The 27,227-nt window shown below is 39.6% G+C and overlaps 1 protein-coding gene across 7 annotated transcripts in view; it reads right to left on the reverse strand.

Annotated features, from left to right (window-relative positions):
• Positions 1-27,227, reverse strand: part of RAPGEF6 (Rap guanine nucleotide exchange factor 6) — a 149,065-nt gene that overhangs the window by 105,038 nt on the left and 16,800 nt on the right. For all 7 annotated transcript variants that reach the window (XM_087709553.1, XM_087709549.1, XM_087709550.1 and 4 more), the window contains exons 2-4: positions 6,335-6,405; positions 5,712-5,768; positions 4,691-4,774 (exon numbers count right to left, since the gene is read on the reverse strand). In XM_087709553.1, the coding sequence (XP_087565679.1) occupies positions 4,691-4,774; positions 5,712-5,768; positions 6,335-6,405 (212 nt within the window). The remainder of the gene's footprint in view (positions 1-4,690; positions 4,775-5,711; positions 5,769-6,334; positions 6,406-27,227) is intronic.

Genomic DNA, 27,227 nt, shown 5'->3' on the forward strand with positions numbered 1-27,227 from the left:
TTCGTAGGCTTTCGCTATGCAGGCTCATATCCAACGACCCAGAGAAGGAGTTGCTTTGCCCACCATCGTGGCCGGATGAAAGGATATGAACAATGCCTCCATGCAACGTATCGAAGATGAACCGGCTTGGGGCAAAAGTTCGGAAGCACCAGCTCTTGAGCTCTGTAGAACCATGTGTTGATCTTTGGGACAAAAGAGGGATAGAGTCTCAACACCACTCTATCCAAATGGAACACACAGAGGTCTTGCCATACCAACAGGGCTGCGAGTTCTGACACCCATCTGGCCGATGTGATGGCCACCAGGAAATGTGATAGCCACCAGGAATGCCACCTTCATGGAAAGGTAGCAGAAGCAGGTGGTACTCAGGGGTTCGAAGGGGACCCTGGTGAGGGAATTCAGCCCTTTGGTCAAATCCCATGTTGGAAATCTGTGACAACCGAGGGCCTGAGGTTGGTAGCACCCTGCAGAACTGTCGGATCAAGAGATGCTGAGCCAGTGAGTCCAGAGAACCGCATGAGGGACCTGGAACGTGCGCCCCATTGGCGGTTGATATGAGCCTTTGTGGCCATGTAGTTCATGAGGGCCAGGATGCGTCTGTTGGCCACAAAGTCTTGAATGTGGACAAGGGTCAGCCGGACCACTCAAAGTTCCAGCCAATTTGTTGTGGCTCAGGTCCAACTGGGACCACTGACCATGAGCCATTATTGACTGTAAATGAGCCCCCCAGCCGAAGAAGCTGACATCCATTGTCAGTGTCAGGTGATCCGGCTCCCTGAACAGTGAACCCCTGGAGATGGCCAGGGTCACCACCCCAGAGACCTGGTTACCTCTGGTGGTACCTGCACTATGATTGTCGAGCAACTCCTGCAAGCCCTCTGATGTGGGAGAAGAAACCATTGGAGGCATCTGCTGTGGAGCCGAGCCAATGGGACAATTGAGAAGCAGGACATCATCTTCCCCAGGAGGTGGGAGAGCAGAAGTAGCTAGACCTGCTGTACCGTCTGTACATGGTCCGTCAGATATCAGAGGCTGGCCTGACGCTCTTGGGACAGGTAGACCATGCCCTCTGCAGTGTCTATCGTCCCCAGATGAAAGAGGCTTGTTGTGGGAGTGAGGTTCCTTTTGTCGAGATTTATGGAAAACCCCTGGTCCCATAGGTTTTGAAGGATAATATCTAGGTCCCTCTCTGCCTGGGCTGCTGATCTGGATTGAAGCAGGATGTCATCCAGATAGCCCTGGATCCTGACTGGACTGGTCTGGAGATGGGCTGCTACTGCTGCTAACAGTTTGGTGAATATCCTCGGGGCCAATGAAAGGCCAAAGGGGAGGGCCCTGTATTGAAAATGCTTCCCCGCATAGTGGAAGCAGAGAAACTGCCTGTGGGCCAGGAGAATGGGGACAAGGAGATATGCCTCTGTGAGATCTACTGACGTAAGGAAATCACCCCTCCAGACGCCCTCTGGGATGGTCAGAAGTGAGTGCATCTTGAACCGCCAGTAGACAATGGGGGAGTTCAGGCGTTTAAGATCTAGAATCGCTCACCAGCCCCCCCAAGGTCTTTGGGACGATGAACAGGAGGGAGTAAAATCCCTGCCCCTCTTTCTCCTGTGGAACTGGCTGGATCACTTGGAAGGTGCTGGATGGCTTGTTCCATGAGGAGCCTCTTTCCCCAATCACGAGGTATGGGGCATCTGATGAAAAACCTTGGGGGGTAGTAGAGAAACTCTAGGGAAAGGCCAAATTTCACTGTTTCCCTGACCCAGTTATCTCCATCCATCAGTTGGCAAAGGCGGCTAATCGGCCCTCTATGGGAAGGTTCTCCAGGTGACCTCCCCCACCCCTGAAGGTTCTCTTGGGTGGGAAGCGCTGGCCACTCCTGCCTGCTCTGTCCTGCTGCTGACCCTGTCTGGAGGGGAGTTGTCATTCTGGACGGGGGAGGTTGAATCCCACGTCCATCACTCAAAAAGGTGAGCATCGCTAATAAGGAGAAGGCGAGGCTTGGACCTTCAGTAAAGGTATGGCAGTATCTTGCGTTTATCCTTAGATTCGACAAGATGGGGTTCCAAGGGAGCTCCAAACAGCCAATCCCCTGAAAAGGGGGCGGAGGATAGCCTCCACTTATTTCTGGCGTTTACCTGCCACTGTCTCAGCCAGAGATGATGCTTGGTCGCCACCGAGGATGCAATGGATTTCGATGCGAACCGAGCAGCGTTAAGGGATGCATCTGCAGAGAACTCCATTGCCGCCTTCAGCTTGTTAATGTTAATGAGGGAAATCAACTGTGCAATTGCTTCAACCAGAGCAAAGAAGGTCTGTTGAAGAAGGATGACACCGTGGAGGCTCTTACTGGCCATGCAGCAGCCTGATGGCTCTTGACTAAAGTTTGTTCAGACCTCTTGTCCTCCGGGCGGAGGGCTTCCTCAGAGGCCCTTGTCATGACTAAGGAGGATGGGGCTGCTACCAGGGCAGCAACAGTTAGCACCTCTTGAACCTTGGCAAGATACGTGCCTATGTTATAGACCCTTTTGTCCAGACTGTTAGGGAAAGGACCTGACCCTGGGAAGGTCCACTGTCATTGAATGACGTCCAGAAACAGTCTATGGGAAGGGACCATGATCCCAAGGTCCCTGCAATTCCCCTTGTTGGGGGGGAGCTGAAGACCTTCGCTTGCTGTGGCTGCAAGGCCCCAAATGCCATCCGCCATAGCCAGGACATCTTGTGGCAAGGGATTTGCTCCCGAAATGCTTCTGCTGGCCTTTTCAAGAGGATTGAGCCCTGGGCGATGATGAGAGAAGAGAGCAAATGAGCGGCCTGTCCCCCGCTCAAGTTCTCACCTGGCTCCGCAGTGTGAGGTGGCCGCCAATGTCTCAAAATAGTGCCCGCTATCTTCACTCCCTTATCCTTTTAGGGGAAATATTCTGCCCTTTTAATATTTCCTAAAATATTTCCTTTTTCTAGGAGAGGGGTGGGTGCTAACTTCCTACAATGCCACAGTCAATTTTGTAAACACCATTGACATCACAGAAGATAAAACAATGCTGAGTCTTTCATTTGTGGGAAACATTTCTGGTTTTTTTTTATTTTCCTTTAAAATAGAAGAGATCATAAGCTACATACTTTAAGGCGTGCTTATGTTTTTTGTAAATAATTATTGTCATGGTTGTTATAACAATGCTCTCATTTTTAGTATCTTGACTTTTACAAATATAAGTTTTTAAATACATAATCTTTCTTTGATTACTTGCAACTGTATTTGGCAGGCGTTCTATTTTAGGATTGTACTGAATATCTTTGAATACATTCCTTTTGATATGCTATAAAGTAAGTTTCTGGGCCATGTGATAAAGAGAAACTAAGATATGTTAGCTTAAAAATAAATTTGCACACAAAGAGGGCAAGCCCTCTTGACAATTAATCTTATGAAGAATTTGTAGATAAGAAACCAAGAATTGGTTAACCACTCGTACTAACACATAATGTGATTTACTTGATTTTGGCTTAGCATATGTATAAACTAAATCAACTGTACTTTAATCCAAAAAACCTGATTAAGCAAACCATGGTTTAACACAATATGTGAACCAGGAAAGAAACAAAAAATCAGAACTCCTAATTATCTGATTATACTAGCAAATAGTAGCAGCTTTTTATAAAGTGAGATAAGAGCTTACTTACCTTAATGAGAATTATTCTATAATTATTATAAATGGTATTTAAGTTACTATTTTAAAAGAATATTAACATGCTTAATCATTTTAGTTCTACTGACTTAACTAAAAATATTATCTGTATCTATAATCGTTTGATAAGATTATAGATAAGATTTTTAATTTAAAACACTATAGAAAAAATATTAATTTAAATCAAATATTTTTCTTCCTTTTAAAAACTGAACTACATATGTAAATATCAATCACATTATTCCATTTTGGGATCAAGCAATATTATGCAAAGCTCCATTTTCATGTTGTTTTTTGTAAAATAAGAAATAAATAGACTCCATTACTAATCTGAACCAAGAAACAATACTAAATTATTGGTATATTTTGCTGAATTGTTGGTATATTTTGCTGATAGGTCATAATAGCAATAGCAATAGCCGTTAGACTTATATACTGCTTCATAGGGCTTTTAGCCCTCCCTAAGCGGTTTACAGAGTCAGCATATTGTCCCCAACAATCCGGGTCCTCAGTTTACCCACCTCGGAAGGATGGAAGGCTGAGTCAACCCTGAGCCGGTGAGATTTGAACAGCCGAACTGCTGAACTACAGTCAGCTGAAGTAGCCTGCAGTGCTGCATTTAACCACTGCGCCACCTCGGCTCTATAAGCACAATCAAAGCCCAGTTTTACCCAGTATGCACCTTATTCTAGGTGTTTTACTCTAATCTAGAGACTACTTTGCAAGCAATATATTTTCACCCAAATACCAACAATTCAGCATTGCATGCACTATACAAATACATGCATGCTTTATTCTATGTTATGGTCCTATGTTGGTCTATTACTGTGACATAGATTTGATTTTATAATCCATTATTTTCAATTAAATATTGTCTATGACATTCCCTAGAATTTAAAAAAAATAGATTAAGTGTACAAACTTATTTTTCTCACCATAATTATATGTATTTAAGTGAGTTATCAAGATTACATATTTTTCCTTGTAAACTCTGATTTCTTACATACCTGTGGGGTGGCAAAAACATAGAATCCTTCATAAGCACAGATCCAGAAAGCAGAATATACCAGCATCTTGCAATAGTATCAGAGCTAAAAAAGAAAAAGAAAACATATATATAAAGTGCTTCTTCTATCAAGAACTCCCAATTAAAGCTCTTCAAGAATGTTTTCCTATTCACTATGTTATCTGTCCAAACATACATGTGCAGAAAAAAGGCTTTTCAATCCTGAATGAGTGATAAAACTTGTGAAACACATGAGTTCTGTTCCAGATCTTGAGTGTCAATCTGAATCATGATAAAATTGGTATAAAAACCTGTTCCTGAGAGTCAGGGGTGGGTTTCTCGCCCCGTTCCAACCGGTTCGCTTGGAACGGGGCCGGCAGCGTCCTTGTGCACGTGTGCGATGCGCGCGTGCACGCGTGCGGCGCACACATGCGTACTAGCATCTGTGCGATGCTCCAGCTGCTCCTGGAGGATCGCGCAGGCGCTGTATGCGTCCTGCGCATGCGTGGAAGCGCGGAACTCGTCAAAACCGGGTAAGGAGCGCAAGCGGGTGGCTGGGCCCTTCGCCGTTCCCGGAAGTTACTTACTTCCGGGTTCACCGACCAACCGGTTCACAGGGACCGCCGCGAACCGGTTGAAACCCACCCCTGCTGAGAGTGCAAGAAGTCCTAATCAAGTTGACATGTCTGGTCTAAGTATAGACCGAGCTGAAATTGGACCAGAGAGGGTGACAACAGGGCGTGGCCACAAAGTTGACAGCTCGGTCTCTAAGCAGAACAGATGAGACAACTCCTTCTTGCACTCTCCCGGAAGCACTCAGGAGAACATGAAACACATGAGTTCTGTTCCAGATCTTGAGTGTCAATTATAAATTTAAGTTTGTGGATAGTCTAATTTCTTTGGATCTTTTATTTGGATAATAAATTGAAAAAGCATTACAAAGATATAAATATGATTCTTCTAATTCCAGTTATATGTTTTGTCTGACATTTTCATTTCAAGTAATGATTAAATGTACTTACCAAAATAAAACTTGATTTCCATCATATCTTTTATAACGTGCAGTGGAAGTCATAATTCTAAGAACAAAAATTTAAGCATCATCATATAACATTCACATCTTGCTAGAAATAATCATTTCTATGTCAGATTTTGTAATATTTCAATTTCTTAAAGGATCATGCAAAATATCTCATCTAGAAGAGAGAAGTCTCATTTTATACTTAAAGAATTATAACAATCCACCAAAAAGCAAATTCAAAAGTTCTATCTTTGTAGTGAGGGCTGAAGTACATTATAATTGCCCAGAAATAAGCCCCATTGATTGCAGAATCAGCTCCAGCTAATTTGTTACAGAACTGGGAGGAAGGGTTTTTATTTTGTTTTTAACTGCAAACTTCTCTGTCGTTTACTGCTTGTTGTATTCCATGATTTAGAAAATTCTCCAAAACTGAAAAAGGGGATATATTACATGTTTGTATTGTGTAATTCTTAATTTTTTTCTCTTCCTTAATATTTTAAAAGTAACCATTAAAATACGTTACTTTGCATATCAAAATACCCATGCTATGAAAACCTAACTGTATAAGATGGACATTGTAACAGCATATTTAAACATCCCATTTTCATTTATTAGCCACCTTACCTTAACTGATGCTCCCTGAGATGAGATAATGAATCCATTCCATGAAGATAGTAATAGATAGTATTTAATTCCTAAAAAACAATAACAGCAAATTAATTCATGTAATTTTGAGCAAGAAATTGAATTTCAATCTAGAAACACAAAAAGGTTAATACAGTTTTTCCTGGTACTGCCGCAGCGGGCATATACCAGACTGAAAAAAGTATGTTCTTCTGAAGATTTCCCATTCCTTCCTTTTTCTACAATGTAGGCCCCCCCAAAAAAACCTAATTTCCAATAATAAACTGAATCACATTAGTTTCTCAGTTCCACAGAATAATTGTGTTGGTAATTTAATAAGAGAATAGCCCAAGTATTTTGTATCTTTTGCTTCTGGGAACAATGATGTGACATAAGATAGAATGAGTAAATAATTTCAAAGCGGAACAACAGTTGCCATTGTGTCCTTCCTAGGGTTGAGAGAAAGCGACTGGCAGCTGACTTTGACTCCGAGGCAAGACTAGAACTCATGATCTCCCATTTTCTAGCCTGATCTCTTAACCACTACACCAGATTGCTACATCAATCTTACAACTCAGAGCTAGTGTGGGTGTATTCTCTTGGCTCTGTTTTTCTCCAACCCAATGTTTGGTGCCATTGGGACAATCACCACCCAACCAATCGCAATGAAGTATAATGGGCATGGCCTTGGATGAGTGTAAGTCCTGGATGCCTGGGTGATTAGGAGTGATTTCTTTTCCTTTTTTTTTTTTTTTGAAAAGTTTTTATTTTTTATTTTTCCATAACCACTCATATCATTAATCTTAGTGTATCATCTGGGTACAATCTTTGTGTCATCATATTTAAGAGTTACATCATTTTTAATCTATTTTTATCTTCCATCTACCTTTACCATTACATTTCAATTGCCTTTTATTTCAACTCCTCTCCTATAATTCTGCGTTCTTTTCCAAATTATTCAATTTTCTGTTTCCCTTCAGGAGTGATTTCTGAAGGGGAGTGTGGTGGCATAGTGTTCTTCTGCCACTTGGACAGAAGGGGACAATTACAGAATTTCAGGAGCTTCTGCTGCAGGAAATGGCAGTGCTGTCAGTTGCAGATAGTTTTGTTTTTCCTTTGACAATGGTTCAGTTATGATTGCCTTGGAAAAGGTAATCACTCCCAGAGTGACATAGTCACATTTTGGATGCTTGACAACTTGCTCACATATACAATGGTTGCAACATCTTGCAGCATTACATGATCGCAATTTGTGACCTGAGGTAGCCTTTGACAAACAAAAGTTAATTGGGGAAGCCTGATTCACTTAATGGCTACATTAAACTACCACTTCACAACAGTGGTGGTTTGCTTAATGCCATGGTAAAAATGGTCATAAAATGGAGTCCAGTCACATGATGACCTGCTTAACAAATTGCATTGCTTAGTGACTGAAATCCCAGGCCTAATTGTGGCCATAAGTCAAGGACTATCTATATTGGTGGTGGACAGCAGCATGTTGAAAAAAATATCACTATTTCCCTTTTCAAATGAAAACATTCAAAGGCAAGAGTCATGCAAAAACCAGTCCCAGCAGAGATAGCAGAAAAATTCTTGCCGTCCCTTGGGGCAAAACCAGAAGAGCAACTCTCACGGTTTAAATCAATTTGCAGCCCTGTGCTTTTACAGATAGGTCTATTGAACTTTTGAAAGTGAAGATGTGATTAATAACAAGCTTAGTGATTTTCCAGACACCTGGTATGCTTTGCAAAGAATGAGTCAGATATTATACAGGGAGGTGGACCAGGGGTTGGACCAGGACTCCTTGTTCCTATTTAACAGCTACATGTAGCTGCTGGGCAAATCAATACGGTCAACAATCCAGAGTTTGCCGCTGTTACCCAGTTTTACATTCTAACCTCAGGCAAAATGATGATTCCCACTGAGGTGCTGTCGCAGTATCTGGAGACTTAGGGCCTGAAGAGGAAAGGCTTGATCCCAGCAAGATGAGAGTAGGTTAGGCTTCAAAAGCCATCCGGTTCCACAGAAAGAAGCATCATTAGTTTTGACAGGAACATACTCCCCTGTACGGAACCAACCCTTCACAATTTCATCACCAAGATCATGAATGAAGTATTGCAAACTATTTGTCTGCCAGAAGACAACGAAAGACATTGTTTTAGAACTACAACAACTGAGGACAAATTTTAGCTTCCTCATGAGGACACAGGGTCTAAAAATAGTTAGGGGACTTTTTTTTCTTTTTTGCTGCTGCTGCTGCTGCTATTTGAAAAATGTGTACATGAGCTTCCATTCAGGTATGTGAAACTGCGCCACAATCTTTTAAAACCCATTAAACTCTTACTCTAGAATTCTGGTGTTCGAATTAGACTGCCTGAGTTGTAAAACTGCTTCCTCTTAAACAAAAACAATACAATACAAAGGAATTTTACATGATTCAATGCAAGCAAGCAAGCTGGGTTGAATCAGAGACAGAATAAACTCTTACTGACCTTTTAATTTTACAACTCACAACATTATGTCAAAGAAAAATTACCCAGTTAGTAATATAATCCTACGCTATCGAGATTATTATTTATATATTATGTATTATTTATTTTATTTTATTTTATTATTATTTCCTATTTCTTTTTCTTTATTTTTATTAATTGGTTAGTCATACCACCATACAAAAAATAAAATTCTGCACAGGAGCTAACTCTAGATACAGTAATAAAATAGAAATGTGGTAAATACAAAATTCAGATAAATATAACATCTGCTCACAATGTATACATTTGATCCCTGGAGGAAACAGGGCAATCTGCAGTTCAGATCCCAGTGGGCTGTTGTTCTTTCAAGTAGGGGTTTTATTTATTTTATCTTATTTTAATTATTTATCAAATTTAGAAACCACCCATCTCCCTCACTTTGTTTTTGTCTATTTGCTGTTATCCGTCCTTTGAAGTATTTTAAATATCTAAGCTTAAAAGAGGCATGCAGTTGACAGTCAAACAAAACATGCACAATATCTTTGATAGCTGGGGTACCACATATACACATCCTCTCATGATGGCAGATGGTAGAAGTGCCCATATTTGGTGATGAAATCCAATAACTCAAATCTTGCTCTAGCACAGGCCCTTCTTAAGAATTGTGTCAAACTCATTGCCAAGTTCTTTCCAAATTGTAAAACCATTTTGTTCTTAGCCAACCAATATAAAGAAATTTTTTTAACCAATCAAACCGTGTCAGTTTGGAACTGATGTCCAAGACTCTCTGCTTAAAATTTCCCTTGCCTGGGACACAGTTGAGAGTAAATACTGGATGGAAAACCCATGCTCAGGTTTGTCAATTTTGTCAACTCAACTACTTATTTCTTAGACTGATAACCCATCCACATCTATAGACCCTTGGTGGCTACCAAAATGTGGAAAAAGAAATATATTTTACAAATGTTTAAATCCCATAAACTACAACTTATAAAACAACTGGAATCAAAATGAAAATTTAAAACTAATAACAATAAAATTTTATAATAGCAAGTTAAATGTAGAACGTCCATCACTTGCTTCATGGAATATGACTCCAAAAGATCAGGAGAGTAGCGCTATCTGGAGTGCATGATGTTGTGTGTTTCAAAGAGACAGATGTGCTTTTGAGGTTTGTCCCTTAAAACTGCATTATATTTGAATAATACTTAGTAGAGGAAGGTTCCAATTCAATGAAGTCAAAATTATTACTTACTAAATGTTGGTAAATAGGAAATATGGATAAAATGAAAAATTATAGATGGCTATAAGAAATGTAATTATGTAGTACAATAAACTAAACCAGAACATAATACCCAACTAACTGCTCAAAATGCTATTTATCTATGCCGTATATTAGCTGTCAAAGAGCTTATTAGCCCAAACATGATTTACTGTTCCAAGGGAAACTAGTTAAGCATCACATATTAGACCTCCTGGGATCTACTGTCAAAACATTCTTATCAACAATTATAGTTTATTGACTTACACGGTTATAGTTATTGAAATTGCAAACGTTTTCCTTAATGAATGCTTGAAGAGAAATCATACTGTTGATACCCGGCAACTTGAATGTAAGCTAAAAGACCTGCATCTACAATATTCCAGAAAAACTACAAATGTCTCAGATGCCAAAGAGCTGCGTATGCTTCATTACAAAACAAACTAGCAACCATACACTGTTAAGGACTGAGATAGTTAAGTGATGGTAACCAGGTAACTATCCTTTAAGGATATCTCATTGCCATTAGAATCTGTGTTTGTATCTCGCTTGGTAAATAAAAAGGCAAGTTATTGTGACTGAGTGAAATACACCATCCTGGGATATGTACCTGACTCAGCATTAATTCTTAATTATTGACTGCAAAGAATGTAATTTTCACAACTAATTAGTATTCAATTTAGGCTTTGGAAAGCTATAAGCAAAAAGACCTGTCTTGGTTAGAGATAGTAGCAGTCTATTCCAAAGAACAGATGCCATAGTTTAAACATGTTTTCAAGTCTCAGTTCTCACATCACAAGAATGGCATAGCACCAGCAATATATTCTGCAAGGATATCCTTGGCTGGGTTGACCCTGGGTGAGAATAGGCAGTCCTGCAGTACCCTGGTGTCCAATCATACAAGGCTATATTACTCAGCTACAGCCACCGAACTGCACTTGGAAACCCATTAGTAACCAATGCAAAACTCTTTAAGATGGATCTACTATCACAGTGACTAGCACCAATCAACAAATTATAACTGTACTTTCTGAGAGATATTTAACTTCTACACTACCCACCTCATCTAAGCAACTCTGGAAAGTTTATAAACAATGATTTTAAATGAACCTCACCTAGTGTGCACATTCATTGCATGGTGTAGGCTTTTCTTACAAATAGAACTGGCTCTAAACTGGCATTTCCCCTCCTCCCAAAGTAATGTATCATTCAGGCAACAATTTTTTAAAAAAAATTTAAGAAGTATTTGCCTGTCTGATGCCTAATTGTAAGCCGAGGTGGCGCAGTGGTTAAATGCAGAACTGCAGGCTACTTCAGCTGACTGCAGTTCTGCAGTTCGGCTGTTCAAATCTCACCGGCTCAGGGTTGACTCAGCCTTCCATCCTTCCGAGGTGGGTAAAATGAGGACCCGGATTGTTGGGGGCAATATGCTGACTCTGTAAACCGCTTAGAGAGGGCTGAAAGCCCTATAAAGCGGTATATAAGTCTAACTGCTATAAGTCTAACTGCTAATATGTAAATGACAGTTGCTGAGCAATGTAAAATTCATTCCCAAAAGCCACTAGTTTTGATTGCTCTATAGGAAAATAAATGTGAATAAGAATAGAACAACCAAGACTACATGTCTAGACTCAAAGCAAGCTTTTTAGGCTTGCCTGGCCACTTCCTTCCTGATCAAAATACAGCAACGATATCTAAATTAGGCCAGCATGTCGCTATACAAAAGTCCTATTTTTGTTTTCATTTTTTAACCATGAGTTCCACAAACCCTTCTTTTAAACTATTTAATATGTCTACCTTATTTTTTTTAAATTTCCTTTTCATTATCTCCATATCATCTTTCACAGAACGTATCACCATTGTTAGTCTAAAACACAATAGGGCTTTTCTTCAGACCTCTTTTTGATCATCTTATTTTCTTGTGTCTTTTGGTCTTTCCTTGAAAAAGCATTCTAATCCACCTTTCCCCTTCAAATTCTATTCTATTTTGCCCATTGCCTAAACACCTTTTAAGTATTTTACCTCAAGATTCCTAAACTTCTAGCTTTTCTACCCCATTGATCTCTTCAAAACCCTTATTCATAACCTATGAGACTTTTCAGTCTGAGCATAAAAGCTATTCCTTTTTATTGCAGAAATAGACAATCAGCTTTAAGCCAATTAATATTCCATGTTACAACAATGTGGTAACTCGTGCAATATGAACTAGTTAATAGCTAACACAGGACCACTGCATCCAACGGTTCTGTTTAAAAAGCTACACCGATCTCTGAATAGATTTTTCTAGTTAGGCATATATTTTTCACTCTTCCAAAATGCTCCCTATATTTATTATTTTATAAACAATATAATATAATTATCACATTATTTTCTCTTGTGCTTATTGTGAATGGGGCCCTGCTAATATGTATACAGGTAATCCCTGACTTACAACAGTTCATTTAGTGACTCTCCAAAGTTACAATGACACTGAAAAATGTAAATTAATTCATTGCAGCATCTCCACGGTCATGTGATCTAAATTAAGATGCTTGGCAACTGACTCATAGTTATGATAGTTGCAGTGACCCCAAGGTCATGTGTTCACCTTTTGCGACCGGCTGACAAGCAAAGTCAATAGGGAAGACAGATTGACTTAACAGCCATGTTACTAACTTAACAACTGCAGTGATTCAGTTAACAACTGTGCCAAGAAAGGTCGTAAAATGGGGCAAAACTCACCTAACAGCTGTCCCACTTAGCAACAGAAATTTTGGGTTCAGTTGTGGTCATAAGTCAAGGACTACTTGTACTACTGAATATAAGTTAGTGCTTACTCATGGCTCATTTCTATTAAACGACATCACAGGCAATAAATGTTACTTTTATAATGAAGATGCATTTCCATACAAGTAACTGTTCGAAGTATTGATACTTCAGCCAGATACTGTTTCTTTAAAATTTCTCCACACACACAACCTAAAAACCAGCATCATAAGATTTCCTACAGAAAGAAAGCAATGCCAATCTACTTCTTTGTCAAATTTTGGGTTCCCCTACAATTACAGATCTTACTTGAGCCTCTCATTTGGCAAACAGAGAAGAAAAACCAGTCATTTCTGCCAGTACCAAAATTCATGGATGCCTGGTCATGCTTGCTCATGTTTCATAAATGCTTTTTATAGCAGAACTGTAAGGTTTTTTTTTTACTTTTCAACATTCAAATAAATTTATCATTCCTGGCATAGCTATTATATAACTATTTTGAAAACATCCAATACAAAATTGCTCTACAATTGTGTAAGAATATTTGCATTGTATAACAGCACAAGAAATATAATCCACAATGTCTTTAATTTTTTTTTTAACCTGATACAAAAAAAGACACTTCCTGTTAGAAGGAACTGCAGATTAGTGGGCCATCTAGTGGCAAAGCATTGTAACTCCATTCAAAGCTGACATTCTAAAGAATGAAATACACAAATGTGGGAGGGAGGGGGAGAGGGAGGGAGGGAGAGAGAGAAAGAGAGAGCTACTTATTGTTGTAACTTATATAAGATTATCTTTACCATAGTTAAGGAAAAGTATGATGGACTTTATCAAGAAACATAAAACAAACATGTATACTGCATTTTTAAAATTTATTTTGGTCTTGTAACCCTTGTCAGGACTAAAAATTATTAAATAAATAAACATAGTGGATCACTTAAAGCTAACCTACTTTACATCTCCATTTTTAATAAGTCACTGGTGTAATTGATATTATAGTCTTATGTGCTAAGCACCCTGTGTTTACATGAAAATAAATCTGAGTGGGATTTAATGAAGTGTAACACTGCATTGCTAATCTTAAAAGTGTAAATATCTAGTGGAGAAGATATAATCTTCCACAAACACACTATACAATTAATGCTAGATGCACAAGAATTTACATTTTAGCTGATTAAGCCAAAATATGTAACCACAGAGTCCATTTTCCAAGCAAGTCAAGCAACATCTTCCTACCAGCCTATATTTTATTTATTTATATATTTAAGAATATGTATATGGCCACCCAATTCAGTGACTCCAAGCAGCTTAAAAATATTTACATAAATTTCAAATAGGCATTTACATTTGGTTTATATATAAACTTTTTCCTGATGTAAAATATTAACAACTTCCAGGTTCAGATTCAGTGTAACATCTCTCCTAAGCATCCAAGAATAAAATAAGAGAACACCTTAGATATCACTCTACTACGTTCATAGAAAAGATCGGATACAGATGTACCAAATGCAAACAAAATAATAAATCATATTTACATTATGTGGCAACAGTTCTAGATTTATATAATCTAGAAATAATAAATCAGAGTGTGTGTGTGTGTGTGTGTGTGTGTGTGTGTGTGTGTGTGTGTGTGTGTGTGTGTGTGTATGTATGTATGTATGTATGTATGTATATGCTGGTCTTGTTGTATTCGGGTCTTTTCTCATGTAAGATTGAGATTTTCTTGGCAGTGTTTCGATGTGGGAATGAAGTCGAAAACACCAGCCTGAAGATGGCAAGTAGGACCTCGCCGAAACGTTTCCAAGACAATCTCAATCTTACACGGGAAAAGACCCGAATACAACAAGACCTGTGTGTGTGTGTGTGTGTGTGTGTGTGTGTGTGTGTGTGTGTGTGTTTTCGTAGATTTTCACAGGTGTAGGTATGCTGGTCTTGTTGTATTCGTGTCTTTTCCTGTGTAAGATTGTAAAAAAGATTGTATTTTAAATATTTCTCCAATCAGTTGCTCTAAATTATTTCGTATCTTGCCCAAGTGTTCTCCTTTCCCCGGCTAAACCAGTTTTGCTTCAAAAGTGTAATAATTTATTGTGAGACCTAATTAAAAGATAGGATTTCTTAATTAACTATTTACATCCCTTCAAATATATTCAAATAGGAAAAGGAAAAGCAGGATGATGGTTTGGGTGAAGATTTTTAGGGAAGTAATCAAGTCCAGCAATCTTGCCGTGGAATATCTTTTCTTTCCTTCTTTTTTCTTTTCTTTACCATTACCAGCCTTATAGACTTCTCTAAGATAGGTTCAACATTTGTATCAGATCATTTGTGCTTTGAGTAAGAGCCTGAATTGATTTATTATAAAATCCATTTGTTTATTTTCTTGGCCACCCATGGTATTCTCAGGTGTCTTCTCCATCTCCAAATTTCAAAACTATCAATATTCTTTTTTCTTTTTTCACTTTTATAGTCACAGGGAAAACCACTCTCTGAATGTTTCTAATAATTGTAGATATAAGCACATCATGACATCTTAATTTCTTTTCCAAGGTCTTCGTTGATAATCTATCGAGTGCTGGTATATTGCATATTTTAATCATTTTTTATTTGAGACAGAGGGTGGTTTATAAATGGGAATGAATGAATGAATGAATGAATGAATGAATGAATGAATGAATGAATGAATGAATGAATGAATGAATGAATACAAAGATTTTACCAACAGTGTTAGCAAATGGATTATAGCAAATGATATTGTTCATTATTAAGAAGATCAAGCATGGTTTATAAAAACTAGACAAGCAGCAGATATTAGTTAATCATAGATCTAATAGTATTGATTAAATGTCAATTTATAATTATATTATTAAAGATGAAAAGGTTTTGGGAAAATATATAAACAATATACTAAATATATTTGGAATTCCTTTGGAATTCATAAAATGAATTAAGATACTATATAAGTCATCCATATCCAAAGTGAAGGTTAATTGCATGTTTTCTCCTACTTTCCCACTATTTAGAGAAACTAGACAAGGATGCTGCTGATTATGTCACCCTTGATTTATTTAATATCTGCGTGGAATTCCTGGCTTGCAATATTAGTCAAGATATGGAGATCTACAGAGTAGTACACAACTGCCAGTTTCTCCATTAACTTTGCTTGTTGGAAGCCAGGAAGAAGTCTCAAGTTCTTGGTCAAGTAAGATCCATATGAATGACAGACATTCCTTGGCAATGGAGACTGTCACAATTGACGTTGCTAAAGAATGCACTCACTTTACAGCCATATTATTTAGTGATGGTAATTCCGGTCCCAACTACAATTGTTAAGCAAGGACTACCTGAATCATACCACCTGTGTTATTGTATGGCATTGTTCCAAAAGGTAGTGAATTCAATGTTAAATACAATCCTATCCTGAGAAAGACTCAATATCTCTATCTTGACATCTATTCCAGAAATTTGCAAGATCAAACCAGCTGCAAACACAGTTAAAATACCTTACAACTGGCAATGAATGAAGAGTTAAGATAAAGTGCACTATAAGCAAAAAGGAAATGAAATCTCAAGAATTACTACAGTCATTACAGGAAAAAAATTAAGATCAATAATGAAATGCATAAATTTTGAGATATGAATTACAGGATGGACCGTTGAAAGAACTTTAACTGTTAATCCCATCCCCCCCAAAGTAGCAGATGATGTGAAGCAAAAGCTTGCCAGGTGTTCAGGGTTATAAGAACACATCTGTTTCCAATGTTTACTAACATACGGACAGAACCAACAATTTTCAAACTGTCAAAGACTCAAACATTGCAGCATTTAGATCATGAGTCTAAATATGAACGAGTGTCTGGCAGTTCCCTAAAAAATAAGTAACCACCTTAATTTGGCACAAAAATTGCCATCACCAATGAAATGTGGCCAATTTCTCACTGAATTTCAGTGGAACAATGTTATATGGGGATGGGATGGGTCATTTTAAACTTTTAAAGAATGAAAAAAGACAGTTTGCCTGCCAGAAGCCTTTGGTGCTTACGTAATCTAAATTCAACTCAAAAGGGAAAAAAATGGTAATAGTAGTGGTTTTTACTGAGAAGTCAAAAGATCATTTATGTGACATCAAAAAGCCTGTGTCAAGTCCACAGTTAAGTAATTTTTATGTTTTAAATAGCTTTTTGTTCCTGAAGAACCATATTATTTAGTTCTCTATGCCATGGTGAGCAGTGATACGCAGGACTCTGAAGATAGCAATAGCAATAGCACTTAGACTTATATACCGCTTTAAGTGCGTTACATCCCTCTCTAAGTAGTTTACTGAGTTAACACATTGCCCCCAATAATTTGGGTCCTCATGTTATCCACCTTAGAAGGATGGAAGGCTGAGTCAACCTTGAGCCTGGTGAGATTCGATCTGCCAAATTGCAGGCAGCCAGCAGGCAGCAGGAATAGTCTGCAGTACTGCACCCTAATCACTGCACCACCGTAGCTCATTTTCTTGGTCTGATGTTAGTTGAGATTATGTTAGACTTTAATTTTAAAAAGTTGGTTTATCTAAGGACCTCCACCAATAATTAAAGACTTGAAGAGGGCATTACACTGTATATAATGCATGTCTGATTCATCTGACTGTTGGGGATTTCAAATTGTCAAAGATGCCAGCACTGCAGGATCTTAAATCGGAGAACTAGATACAAAGTTCTGGCTATTCCCTATAATGCTTTTAATAGCCCCAAAGTGCTTTATTGTAAGGTTACACTAAAATAATCTTGCACATCTGAAAGCATTTCTACCACTACTCCTTATATTCTTATTGCTTTTTATTGTTTTTATATTGTAAAATATAGATTGCATATTTTACATTTTATATAAAATGTATTTTATAGATTTTATTGTTTATCTTGTAAGGTGCCTGGCATCAGTCATTTTTCATAAATAAATAATAAACAATCCAGAGAACTGGGTAGGGTCAATTCTGGGGTGTTTCCTGTTATGGATCCAGATTTGATCAGACTACTGTCCAATACTTCAGCATTTCCCTTTGTCCCTCAAGGTTATTCTCACATCCCATTACACATATGTCAGGCTAAGCACAAGAACAATGTGGAACAATTCAGCTTGAGTTCGGTTTTTTACTTGCTTACTTATGACAGGCAGAATCTTACCAGGCCAAACAGCAAGGTTACTACTCCCAACATAACGGATATTCCTCGGAAATTCTAGGGAGTGGTTGTTCTTATTCTCTCCCTCTGTCTCCTATCCAGCTCTGGGGTGTGCTGTTTTTTGTCTCCCTTCCCTTTGTGGAATGTGCTCCCTCCTTCCTGGGAAACTGACATTGTAGTTTTCCCTCTGTGGGAGCTATCTTTCACATATATGTGTAAGTCTGGGTCACCAAAAAAAAAGGGGGGGGAGGGACTAAATGACAAAAACTTAATGAAGAAAAAAAATTAAATACTGCCACTTTTGTAAGTTTATTTGAAATAGGAAATAGGCAAATAATACTTGGAATGAACTATTTTGTTAACATATATTTTCTTTCACAAATAATCAATAATCAGACATCTCTGCCAATGGACAAATTTCTTAAAACTGTCACAAAAGAATTCCACACTGTCTTTTCAATCAAGTAATGTTACAGCAACATTTCTTCTATTTAACTCTATTTAAACTTTGTTCCAAAGTGTAAGTATTGCAAATGTAATTGCAATGCTGCCAGATTCAAGAAAATCCATGTGAATAACACCTGTATCCCCAAACACTGTAACCAAAAATCTTCCTACTGGAGCCAGTATTCTTTTTTAATGGTATCCCATGGACTTCCTTTCTGAGCCAATGATGAGTCCATGTTTTGTCATCTGTCCTTACCTTCATTCTCATAGAGGAGTGGTTCCCAAACTTGGCAACTTTAAGACTTGTGGACTTCAACTCCCAGAGTTCTCCAGCCAGAAGAGCTAGCTGGAGAATTCTGGGAGTTGAAGTCCACAAGTCTTAAAGTTGCCAAGTTTGGGAACCACTGTCATAGAGCAAAAAAAAAAAAAAAAAACCTGCAGAAAAATTTCTTACATTTTTAACTCTGCCATCAACAAATAAGTAACCCGTGTTGTACAAAGCTTATGATATTGAAAAACAACAACTGACACAAATATTCTCCTGTATCACTAATTGACCCATACGTTACTGTGAAATATTCAGCTTGCCAGCAAGTTCCCTTTGAATGATCTGCCAATTGTCCTTAATTAATTCATTAACCTTTCTCATGTGAAACTTATAAACATTCAAATTAAATTTCATTTCTTTTGGTTTGTTAGTTGCGTCACTTATTTTGGCAGTCCTATTTATTATTGAGTTGATATCTTCCCTTGAGGATGGCAGTGAGTTGCAATATGAAGATAAGTTGCTTCTTTTTTTTATTTGGTGTAGTTTAGATGTCCAACACTGGCACTCTTGGATGTTCTACTGAAATGTAGTAAATATCGAATGTTGCATATTACATTCCAATGAACAACACTAATGAAGAACCATAAAGTTTTGAGAAAAATTGTGCAAACTATAAAACAAATGTGATTTTTGTGGGGGGGGAAACATATTCTGCTATGTGTCAAAATGGCAGGGGGAAAAAGAGGAGAGTATAGAAAAAGTAACTGGAGATCCAATGAATTACCGCATTTTTCAGAGTATAAGACACACCTTTTTTCCTCAAAAAGAGGCTGAAAGTCTGGGTGCATCTTATACATCGAATACAGCATTTTTTTGCCTCACAAAGCCACGCCCCTTCACCAAAATCGCCTTGCATACCCTTATGGAGGCTTTCAGAGAGCTCCTGGGGGCCAGGGAGGGCAGAAATGAGCAAAAAAATCCCCCCCAGCCCCCAGCAGCACTCTATAAGCCTCCATAAGGCTATTCATGCCTTTTATTTGAAGAAAAAATGGGCCCATTTTTGCGAAAAATGGGCCGTTTTTGGGAGGTTTGCAGAGTGCAAAAACTTTTTTTCCCTTTTGGAAAGCTCTAACTGATTGATGAGAATTACATTCTCACCAATTGAGTGAATAGATAAAATAAATTTACAGACATCTGTTTCAAATACTTTGTGTAAGTATGAGATTGAGTGAATCAGTGAAGACTAAAAGTTTTTATTATATATGATTTTATTGTTAGTACTATTCATGGTTGTCCCAAAAGCACTTTTCCCCGAGGTAACTAGAATTTCTGGGGTTTTTTCTTTGAAGATGTTTTGCTTCTCATCCAAGAAGCTTAAAGAGTTGAAGAAATTTCTTGGATGAGAAGCAAAACATCTTCAACAACAAAAAAAATTAGAAAGTCCAGTTGCCTCTGGAAAAAACTCCTTTGGGATATTCATTCAGCAATTGTTCAAAATTACAAACAGTGCTGAACAAATGGTACTTGTTACAAGTCCTCATAGTGATTGTGATCCCAGCACTCAGTATCTGGCTCAGCTATAATGTCTTCAATTACTGAGTATTGATATTTTACAAAGTTCTCCAGTTCCTTTTGAGCTTTTTTAGTGTTATTTCATATTAACATGTCTATATTTTTAATTCATTTTCTGCCCATCTGAATTTGGAAAGCCTATAAGCATTTTATGTGATCATTCTGGAACACTTTTCCAACACTCTATAAACAAACCAATAAATCCATACTTTTTGCATAAACTGCAATGCATCATATTTACTACATAATCATGTCGTCCTGTTTTATAATCTGCCCAGGAAATTTCATTAAAGGTTCTGATTATATGGTCAACATCCCATATTTCTTTTTATCTACTTTACATCTGTTGTTTTTCCAGTTTTTTAAATTTTTATTTTTATGACATTTGTTGTTAGTGCTCATCTGTGGTCTGCAAATATAAAATCTTCCATTTCCTTTCTGATGAATCTAATCTGAAAGCATTCTCAAGTTTTGTTATTATTCACTGTGCCTTCAATTTATTTTAGATATACAGAGATTTTGCCTTTTCAATTTTGCATTTGCCACTGTAACTGTTCAGCTTTATATGTCAACTTTGATTCTGTGACATACAAAAGGCTTTCTTTACAAATATTTATTAACCTTGTCTCTTTTCTTGCTTTTACGTAATCACTTGCACCTCTGATTTTATCCCCATTGTCACCTCCACTTGCAACAAACCAATTTTCTTTGGTAAAATACAAGTGATCTGTCATTTCTTGGGTATATAGTGCTGACAACATGAATATTTTTTTTCATTTAAATGTATGGACCATAATCTACAAAACTGACCCAGTACAGCATGTAATTGTTTTTCAATTTCACAGGGAGTAAATGCACTCAAAGACACCAAGAGTTTGGTTCTCAGGGAACTAAAATGGCAGTTGGTCTTACCTAAACTGCTATTTTCAGGGCTGGAACAGGAGGCTCCAGTAGATGGCTGTTCTCGTTCCCTACCAGGATTAGGGCAGAAATCAGGGAGAACAAGCTCCTGCCTGGGAACGGTGGAAAATGGAATTCACCTAAGGAAAGAAGGCTGGGTCCAACCTCAACACGACCCTGTTGTTGTGGAACATGCACAAGTCCTCCCTAGAGGAGAGTGCTCCTAGCTCTGACACCCTTCTAGCCGACGTGATGGCGACTAGGAATACCACGTTAAGGATTAGGTGTTTCAGGCTAATCGTTCTCCATGACAGCCCATAACACAGTGGGAAGATTCCACATGGGGAATCTATGCACCACTGGGAGGTGCAGGTTGGAGACCCCCCGAAGGAACCTCTTCACAACAGGAAGTTGGGTAAGAGGAACCAGGCCCTCACCCGGGAGGATAGTGGCAAGGCCGGCTAGTTGGCTGCGCACAGTCCCCCGGGGGAGACCCTTGTCTAGGCCATCTTTGATAAATTCCAGAACCTGAGGTACCAACACCCTGGTGGGCCCAATCCGCTTTGCCTGGCACCAGGAAACGAAAGCCACCCATGTAGAGTAATAGATCCTCGAGGTGGCATTTCTGCGAGATGCCTCTATGGTTCTAATAACCCGCAGAGAAAATTGAGCCCCCTTTAGGCTCAATCTCCACACAGCTAGTTGCAGCCAGTGTGGTTCTGGGTGCATCAGCCTCCCTTGGTTCAGCTCTATTTCCCTCTCCGGTATCTGCCATGGAGGCTGGACTGACAGGATCTTGAGGTCCGCGAACCAGGGTCTCTTCAGCCAGTGTGGAGCCACCAGGATTAGCTCTGCCTGCTCCCTGACTAGCTTCTGAACTACCCCGGGAAAGAGAGAGAGGGGAGGAAAAGCGTACAGAAGTCCCCTTGGCCATCTTGTGCAAAGGGCGTCGACTTCTTCCGTTCCCTGAGCTGGGAACCGAGAGAAGAACCGCAGAAGCTGGGTGTTGGCCGGAGTGGTGAAGAGGTCCACTACTAGTCGTCCGAACCTCCACTCTCCATTGTCCACCGTCTCTCGACTGAGCCAGTCAACCTGATGGTTGTCAATCCCCGTGATGTGCTCTGCCCGGATCGACCGCAGATGTGTCTCTGCCCAGCGACATCGCTTCGGTGTGCAGTGCCCTGGAATGCGTGCCACCCTGCCGATTGATGTGGGCCTTGGCCGCCACATTGTCGATGAGTACCAGGACGTGATGACCCTCAACAGCGGTCTGGAAATATCGAAGCGCCAGATGGATTGCCCGGAGCTCCAGCCAGTTGATGTTGTGTCGGAGCTCCTGCCAGGACTACTGGCCCTGCACCAACTGGGACCCCAGGGTCACCCCCCAGCCGAATAGGCTGGCATCCGTGATGAGAACCAGGCGCTCCTGGTCCTTGAACTTGCACCCCTTGAGCAAGGCTGGGGACAGCCACCACTTGAGGAAAATCCATACCTAAGGAGTAGCCTTGACCTTGGCCGGTGAGCTGCTGGTGTTGGCTCTCTGGAATGGTAGGAATCGCCACTGCAGAGTCCTGGCGTGCAACCGTGCCCACGGTATTACTTCAATGCAGGATATGAGTTTCCCCAACAAACTGGATAGAAAGGCTAAGGGAACATAACGGTGCCTACGGACCTGCTTAATCATCTTAACCAAGCTGGCCCTGTGGTCCGGGGAGAGAAAAACCTTACTGCATGGGATTCTATGACCTCCCCTAAATGGAGAATTCTAGTTGACGGGGTGAGGGAACTCTTTTCGAAGTTGACGGACAACCCCAACCCACAGGTGGGTCCATGGCTAGTAACTGTAATGCTTGGGAAAAATCTGGCTCAATGTTATAAAAGTCTGTCATTACTGCCCGGGTTTGGGAAGGCGGTAGGCTTTTCCCATTGCTTCTTGATTACTTCCAGGAAGAGGTGAGGGGCAGGAATCTCCTCCTTCACCACCTTGGGTCAGAAAAGACTGGGCCCTGGGGCTTTTTTGCTGCAGGCCCATCCGAGGAGCCTTCCTTGGCCCCTCCCTAGCTCCATCTCCACCCCCTCCTCTTCTACCTGTGCAGTAGCACGCACTTTGCATAGAAGAGTCCGGAATAAATTTGGGGGGAATAGTCCAGTAAATGCCGGAGTTTGCGGCTTGTCATCCTCCTCATCCTCAGACAGGTCAGGATCTCTCTGGGGTCTGTCCCCTGTTACTGAACCTTCACTAATGAGGGAAGGAGAGGTAGGGCGGCTCATGGGATTGGATGGAGGCCGAGCCAGGAATGAGCTGGCTCTAGAATTCCCACCTTGATCTGGTGCTAAGGACTGAGCAGTGGCTGCAATCCATGTGCAATTCCAGAGGCAATTGCTCTTTCAATGAGATTTTGCAGCCCCCTTGGCAGATCATCTACATCCAGAGAATCCCAGCCGGAATTCTCTGGTTTCTGAGCTACCCCAGCTAGGGGAGCTAGACTGGACTTGGGCAGGGCCTGATCCTCTCGAGGATACACGTGGGCACAGGAATCTTCCAAGTCCAAATCCTGGTCCTCCAGGGAAAGGGGAGGAGAAGGAGACCTTTCCCCAAAAAATCTCTGCGGGGAGTCCAGGCTGGAACTCACCCCCCCCAATGGGGATCTGGAATGGGGGGAGAGGCACTAAGCCTACCTTGCAAGGCCCTCAGTTTTTCAGCCCTGGAAAAGGTTTTTGAGAGAGCTTTGTGCCTCCTCAGTTCGTCCCTCTGGGTGGCACGAGAGGGGCAGGGGTTTGCAGCCTTAAGGGCCCTGGCAGAAGCAGTGGGTCGCTGCCTGGTTGAAGGTCCCTCCCCAGGGGAGCATGGGGGAGAAGGAGACCCCCCCCCGTCTCCTCTGCCATCTTGGCCATGTGGGGATATAAGAAAAAAACAAACTGGATGAATGCTGCTTTCTCCTCTTCTGGGCAGCCCTTGCCTCAGCACCGAGAATGGTGTGTTTGGGGGCTACCGCCGAGGCTTGCCTTGGCCCAGGTCGCTTTGCGCGCTCTCCTCTGGTCTGCGGGGCGCTCACAGTTCAAAACAAAAAACTTCTTCGCGCTCTTCACCATGCTCTGTGCTCTCCACGGCTCGAATCCAGCTGCCGAAGCTGTTTCCAGTAGATTGATGCTATGGGGGGACTCTGGGCTGGGAATCCCTAGTCTCTAGCCTCCTGATCGCATAAAAAACCCCAGGGATCGGCACCACATGCTTGGCAAAAATGGAAATGGCTGCCGCGACCTCAGCACTCTCTCTGATCACAAGGATACTAAGTAACACTCCCTGGTGGTTAGAAATGAAAACACATAGAGCTACTTACAGGCTAGAGCAGAGAACTAACTACGATGGCTGCAGTGGCAAGGAGGTTCCAATAGAGATAGAAATTGCAGGAGAAGTTAAAAATATGTCTCGTCTTTTAGCCGGACTAAGATGAAATGGAGAAGAAAGGGTGGAGCACAGAGGCATGTCTTCAGCTTCATCCCAGTCTCGTGGCCAAATGGGCGTGTCAATACCATCCTCTGGCGCCTCTCGTCCCTCGCTCCGGAAAATCTGAGTCTTTCCATCACATTATATCTTTCCTATATATGTGTGGGTGCATGTATGTTGGGTAAACGTGCCTGGGAACGAGTTTATGTATACATTAATATATAGCACCATTAAGATAACCAGATTGTAACTATTATATTTCAAAACAGACTAGATTAGAGGTATGTCCTGTCATTATATTTTTTTTGTAATTGTGAAAAACACATTTTGAATCTTTTTCTAATGCCACATTGATGTTGTAAGATAATCTAGACACTAAAATTGATTTTAAAATCCTGCCAAAAAGATTTAGATGAAAAGTGGGATTCTTACTTTAGATCAATTACAGGATGATATGAATACTACTTGTACACTGCCACCCAATAATATCTTACAAGTACATCAACTGAGATTTCAATGTGGACCAGCAGCATTTTCCGCTTCAGAGAAATCTAATGTATTAGAAGCAATTACTAAATTCTATGAGACAAAAAGCCCATGCTTAAAACTTTTTATAAAGTGTTAAGCAATATGATAGACAAATGTCAAAGACTGAATGGAATAAGGAATTAAGAGATCCATAACAATGTGAAACTATTTGAACCTCAAAAATCTAACATTTCATCTTAGATTATAGCTGACCTCCCTTCCCCCCCAAAAATTCATCTTCATTGTCTTTATATAATTACAAATAAATAAATAATGATGTTAGGTGTGTAAAGAAAATAATGTATTTTATATATATACCATTTGAGCTACAGAGAACGACTCCTTTTATCAGCCAGCCAGGGTGGGAGGTATATACTTAAAGTCACAACCCCTGGTATGCCCAAGTGTGGGAGGAAGGTCACACTTCCACTCTCTGTCATTAGGCTCGTCACAAGAGTCCATCCAGACAGAAACCCAGGGTTAACTCCCTGCCTGGGAGGCAACAGAGCACAGGTTCGAATCCCAGTAAGGATATGGCTAGCTGATGAGAGCTAAATAGCTTGAAATAGATCTATACTAGTCTTCCTTTATTTATTTATCAGCACAAATAAAAACACAAATATAACAAAGGCAACAGTAAAAAAATATTGGGTTTCTGTCTGGATGGACTCTTGTGACGAGCCTAATGACAGAGAGTGGAAGTGTGACCTTCCTCCCACACTTGGGCATACCAGGGGTTGTGACTTTAAGTATATACCTCCCACCCTGGCTGGCTGATAAAAGGAGTCGTTCTCTGTAGCTCAAATGGTTAACTCCCTGCCTGGGAGGCAACAGAGCACAGGTTCGAATCCCAGTAAGGATATGGCTAGCTGATGAGAGCTAAATAGCTTGAAATAGATCTATACTAGTCTTCCTTTATTTATTTATCAGCACAAATAAAAACACATATATATATATATATATATATATATATATATATATATATATATATATATATATATATATATATATATATATATATATATATATATATAATGTATATATATTGTCACATATTCATATATTTTAGATCAATTTTATATGAACCAGAAGGAGCCTGATAATGTATTTTCATTTCTAATGTGTTAAAAATACAAAGTTAATTGGTAAGTTATTTGAAATTTGTCTAACATGTAACCAGCACCTATGTAGCCAAATTGTCTTTTTCTGCCTTGTCTCCCCCTCTCCCATCTCATCCCAGAGTAAACCCTACGTCAATTTAACCGCTCCATTACATCTGATAAAGTGAGGTGTGGCTTTTAAAGTTTGTCAAATAAGATTTGCTGGTTTAAAATACTGCTACTAATCAACACCCCACCCCACCCCCAGATTAAAGTGGATCTTTACCTGCAATATCAAGCGGGGGGGGGGGGATGTCATTATAGTCCCTTCTCTGCAGGTTTTTAAAAAATAAGTTAATGAATGTTCCAAACCAAGGTCATTTTATTATATTTTTCTACATAAGCAGCAGCATACTCTCAAACATTTAAATACCCAAGAAGCTTCTCTAACTAGAATACTAATTACTTTAAGAGTAGACATTAAGAGTTTGTGCACTATGACAATAAAAGACTGAAACCTGGTCATGTTTCTACCTGCTGAGTGTAATTACTTTTGAAATTCATACTGTATTACTCAGTTTACATCTGAATTGAGAAAAGGATGAAATCTGCTTGAGGTGCAAAAAAAGAAACTTTGATTTTGGATTTTGCCAATTAGATAGGTTGCTGTTATATAAATGGCTAGTATATATTATTATATAAAAGTAAAAAGTTGAGGCTATATGTTGGTACTTTATTTTATTGGGCCAAAAATAGTTGGTAATCAATGTTTTTCTTTTTCTTCTTCCTTTTACCCTACACTTTTTTTCCTTCCTTGTTCCTCTTTTTTTCTCATTATTTTCATTTTTCTTTGTATCTCTGTATTTTACATTTTGATATATTAATAAAAAATATATATGAAAAAGGATGAAATTTCCTGAACATGAGCATAATTTGTTCTATTGTATTTATTCCTCTTTATCAATTTATGGTGGAAGAAAAAAGGCTTCTA

Source organism: Thamnophis sirtalis, unplaced genomic scaffold, assembly GCF_051295495.1.
Source record: "Thamnophis sirtalis isolate CommonGarterSnake01/CBP01778 unplaced genomic scaffold, rThaSir2_p1.2 scaffold_3, whole genome shotgun sequence".
In the NCBI taxonomy this organism is placed as follows: domain Eukaryota; kingdom Metazoa; phylum Chordata; class Lepidosauria; order Squamata; family Natricidae; genus Thamnophis; species Thamnophis sirtalis.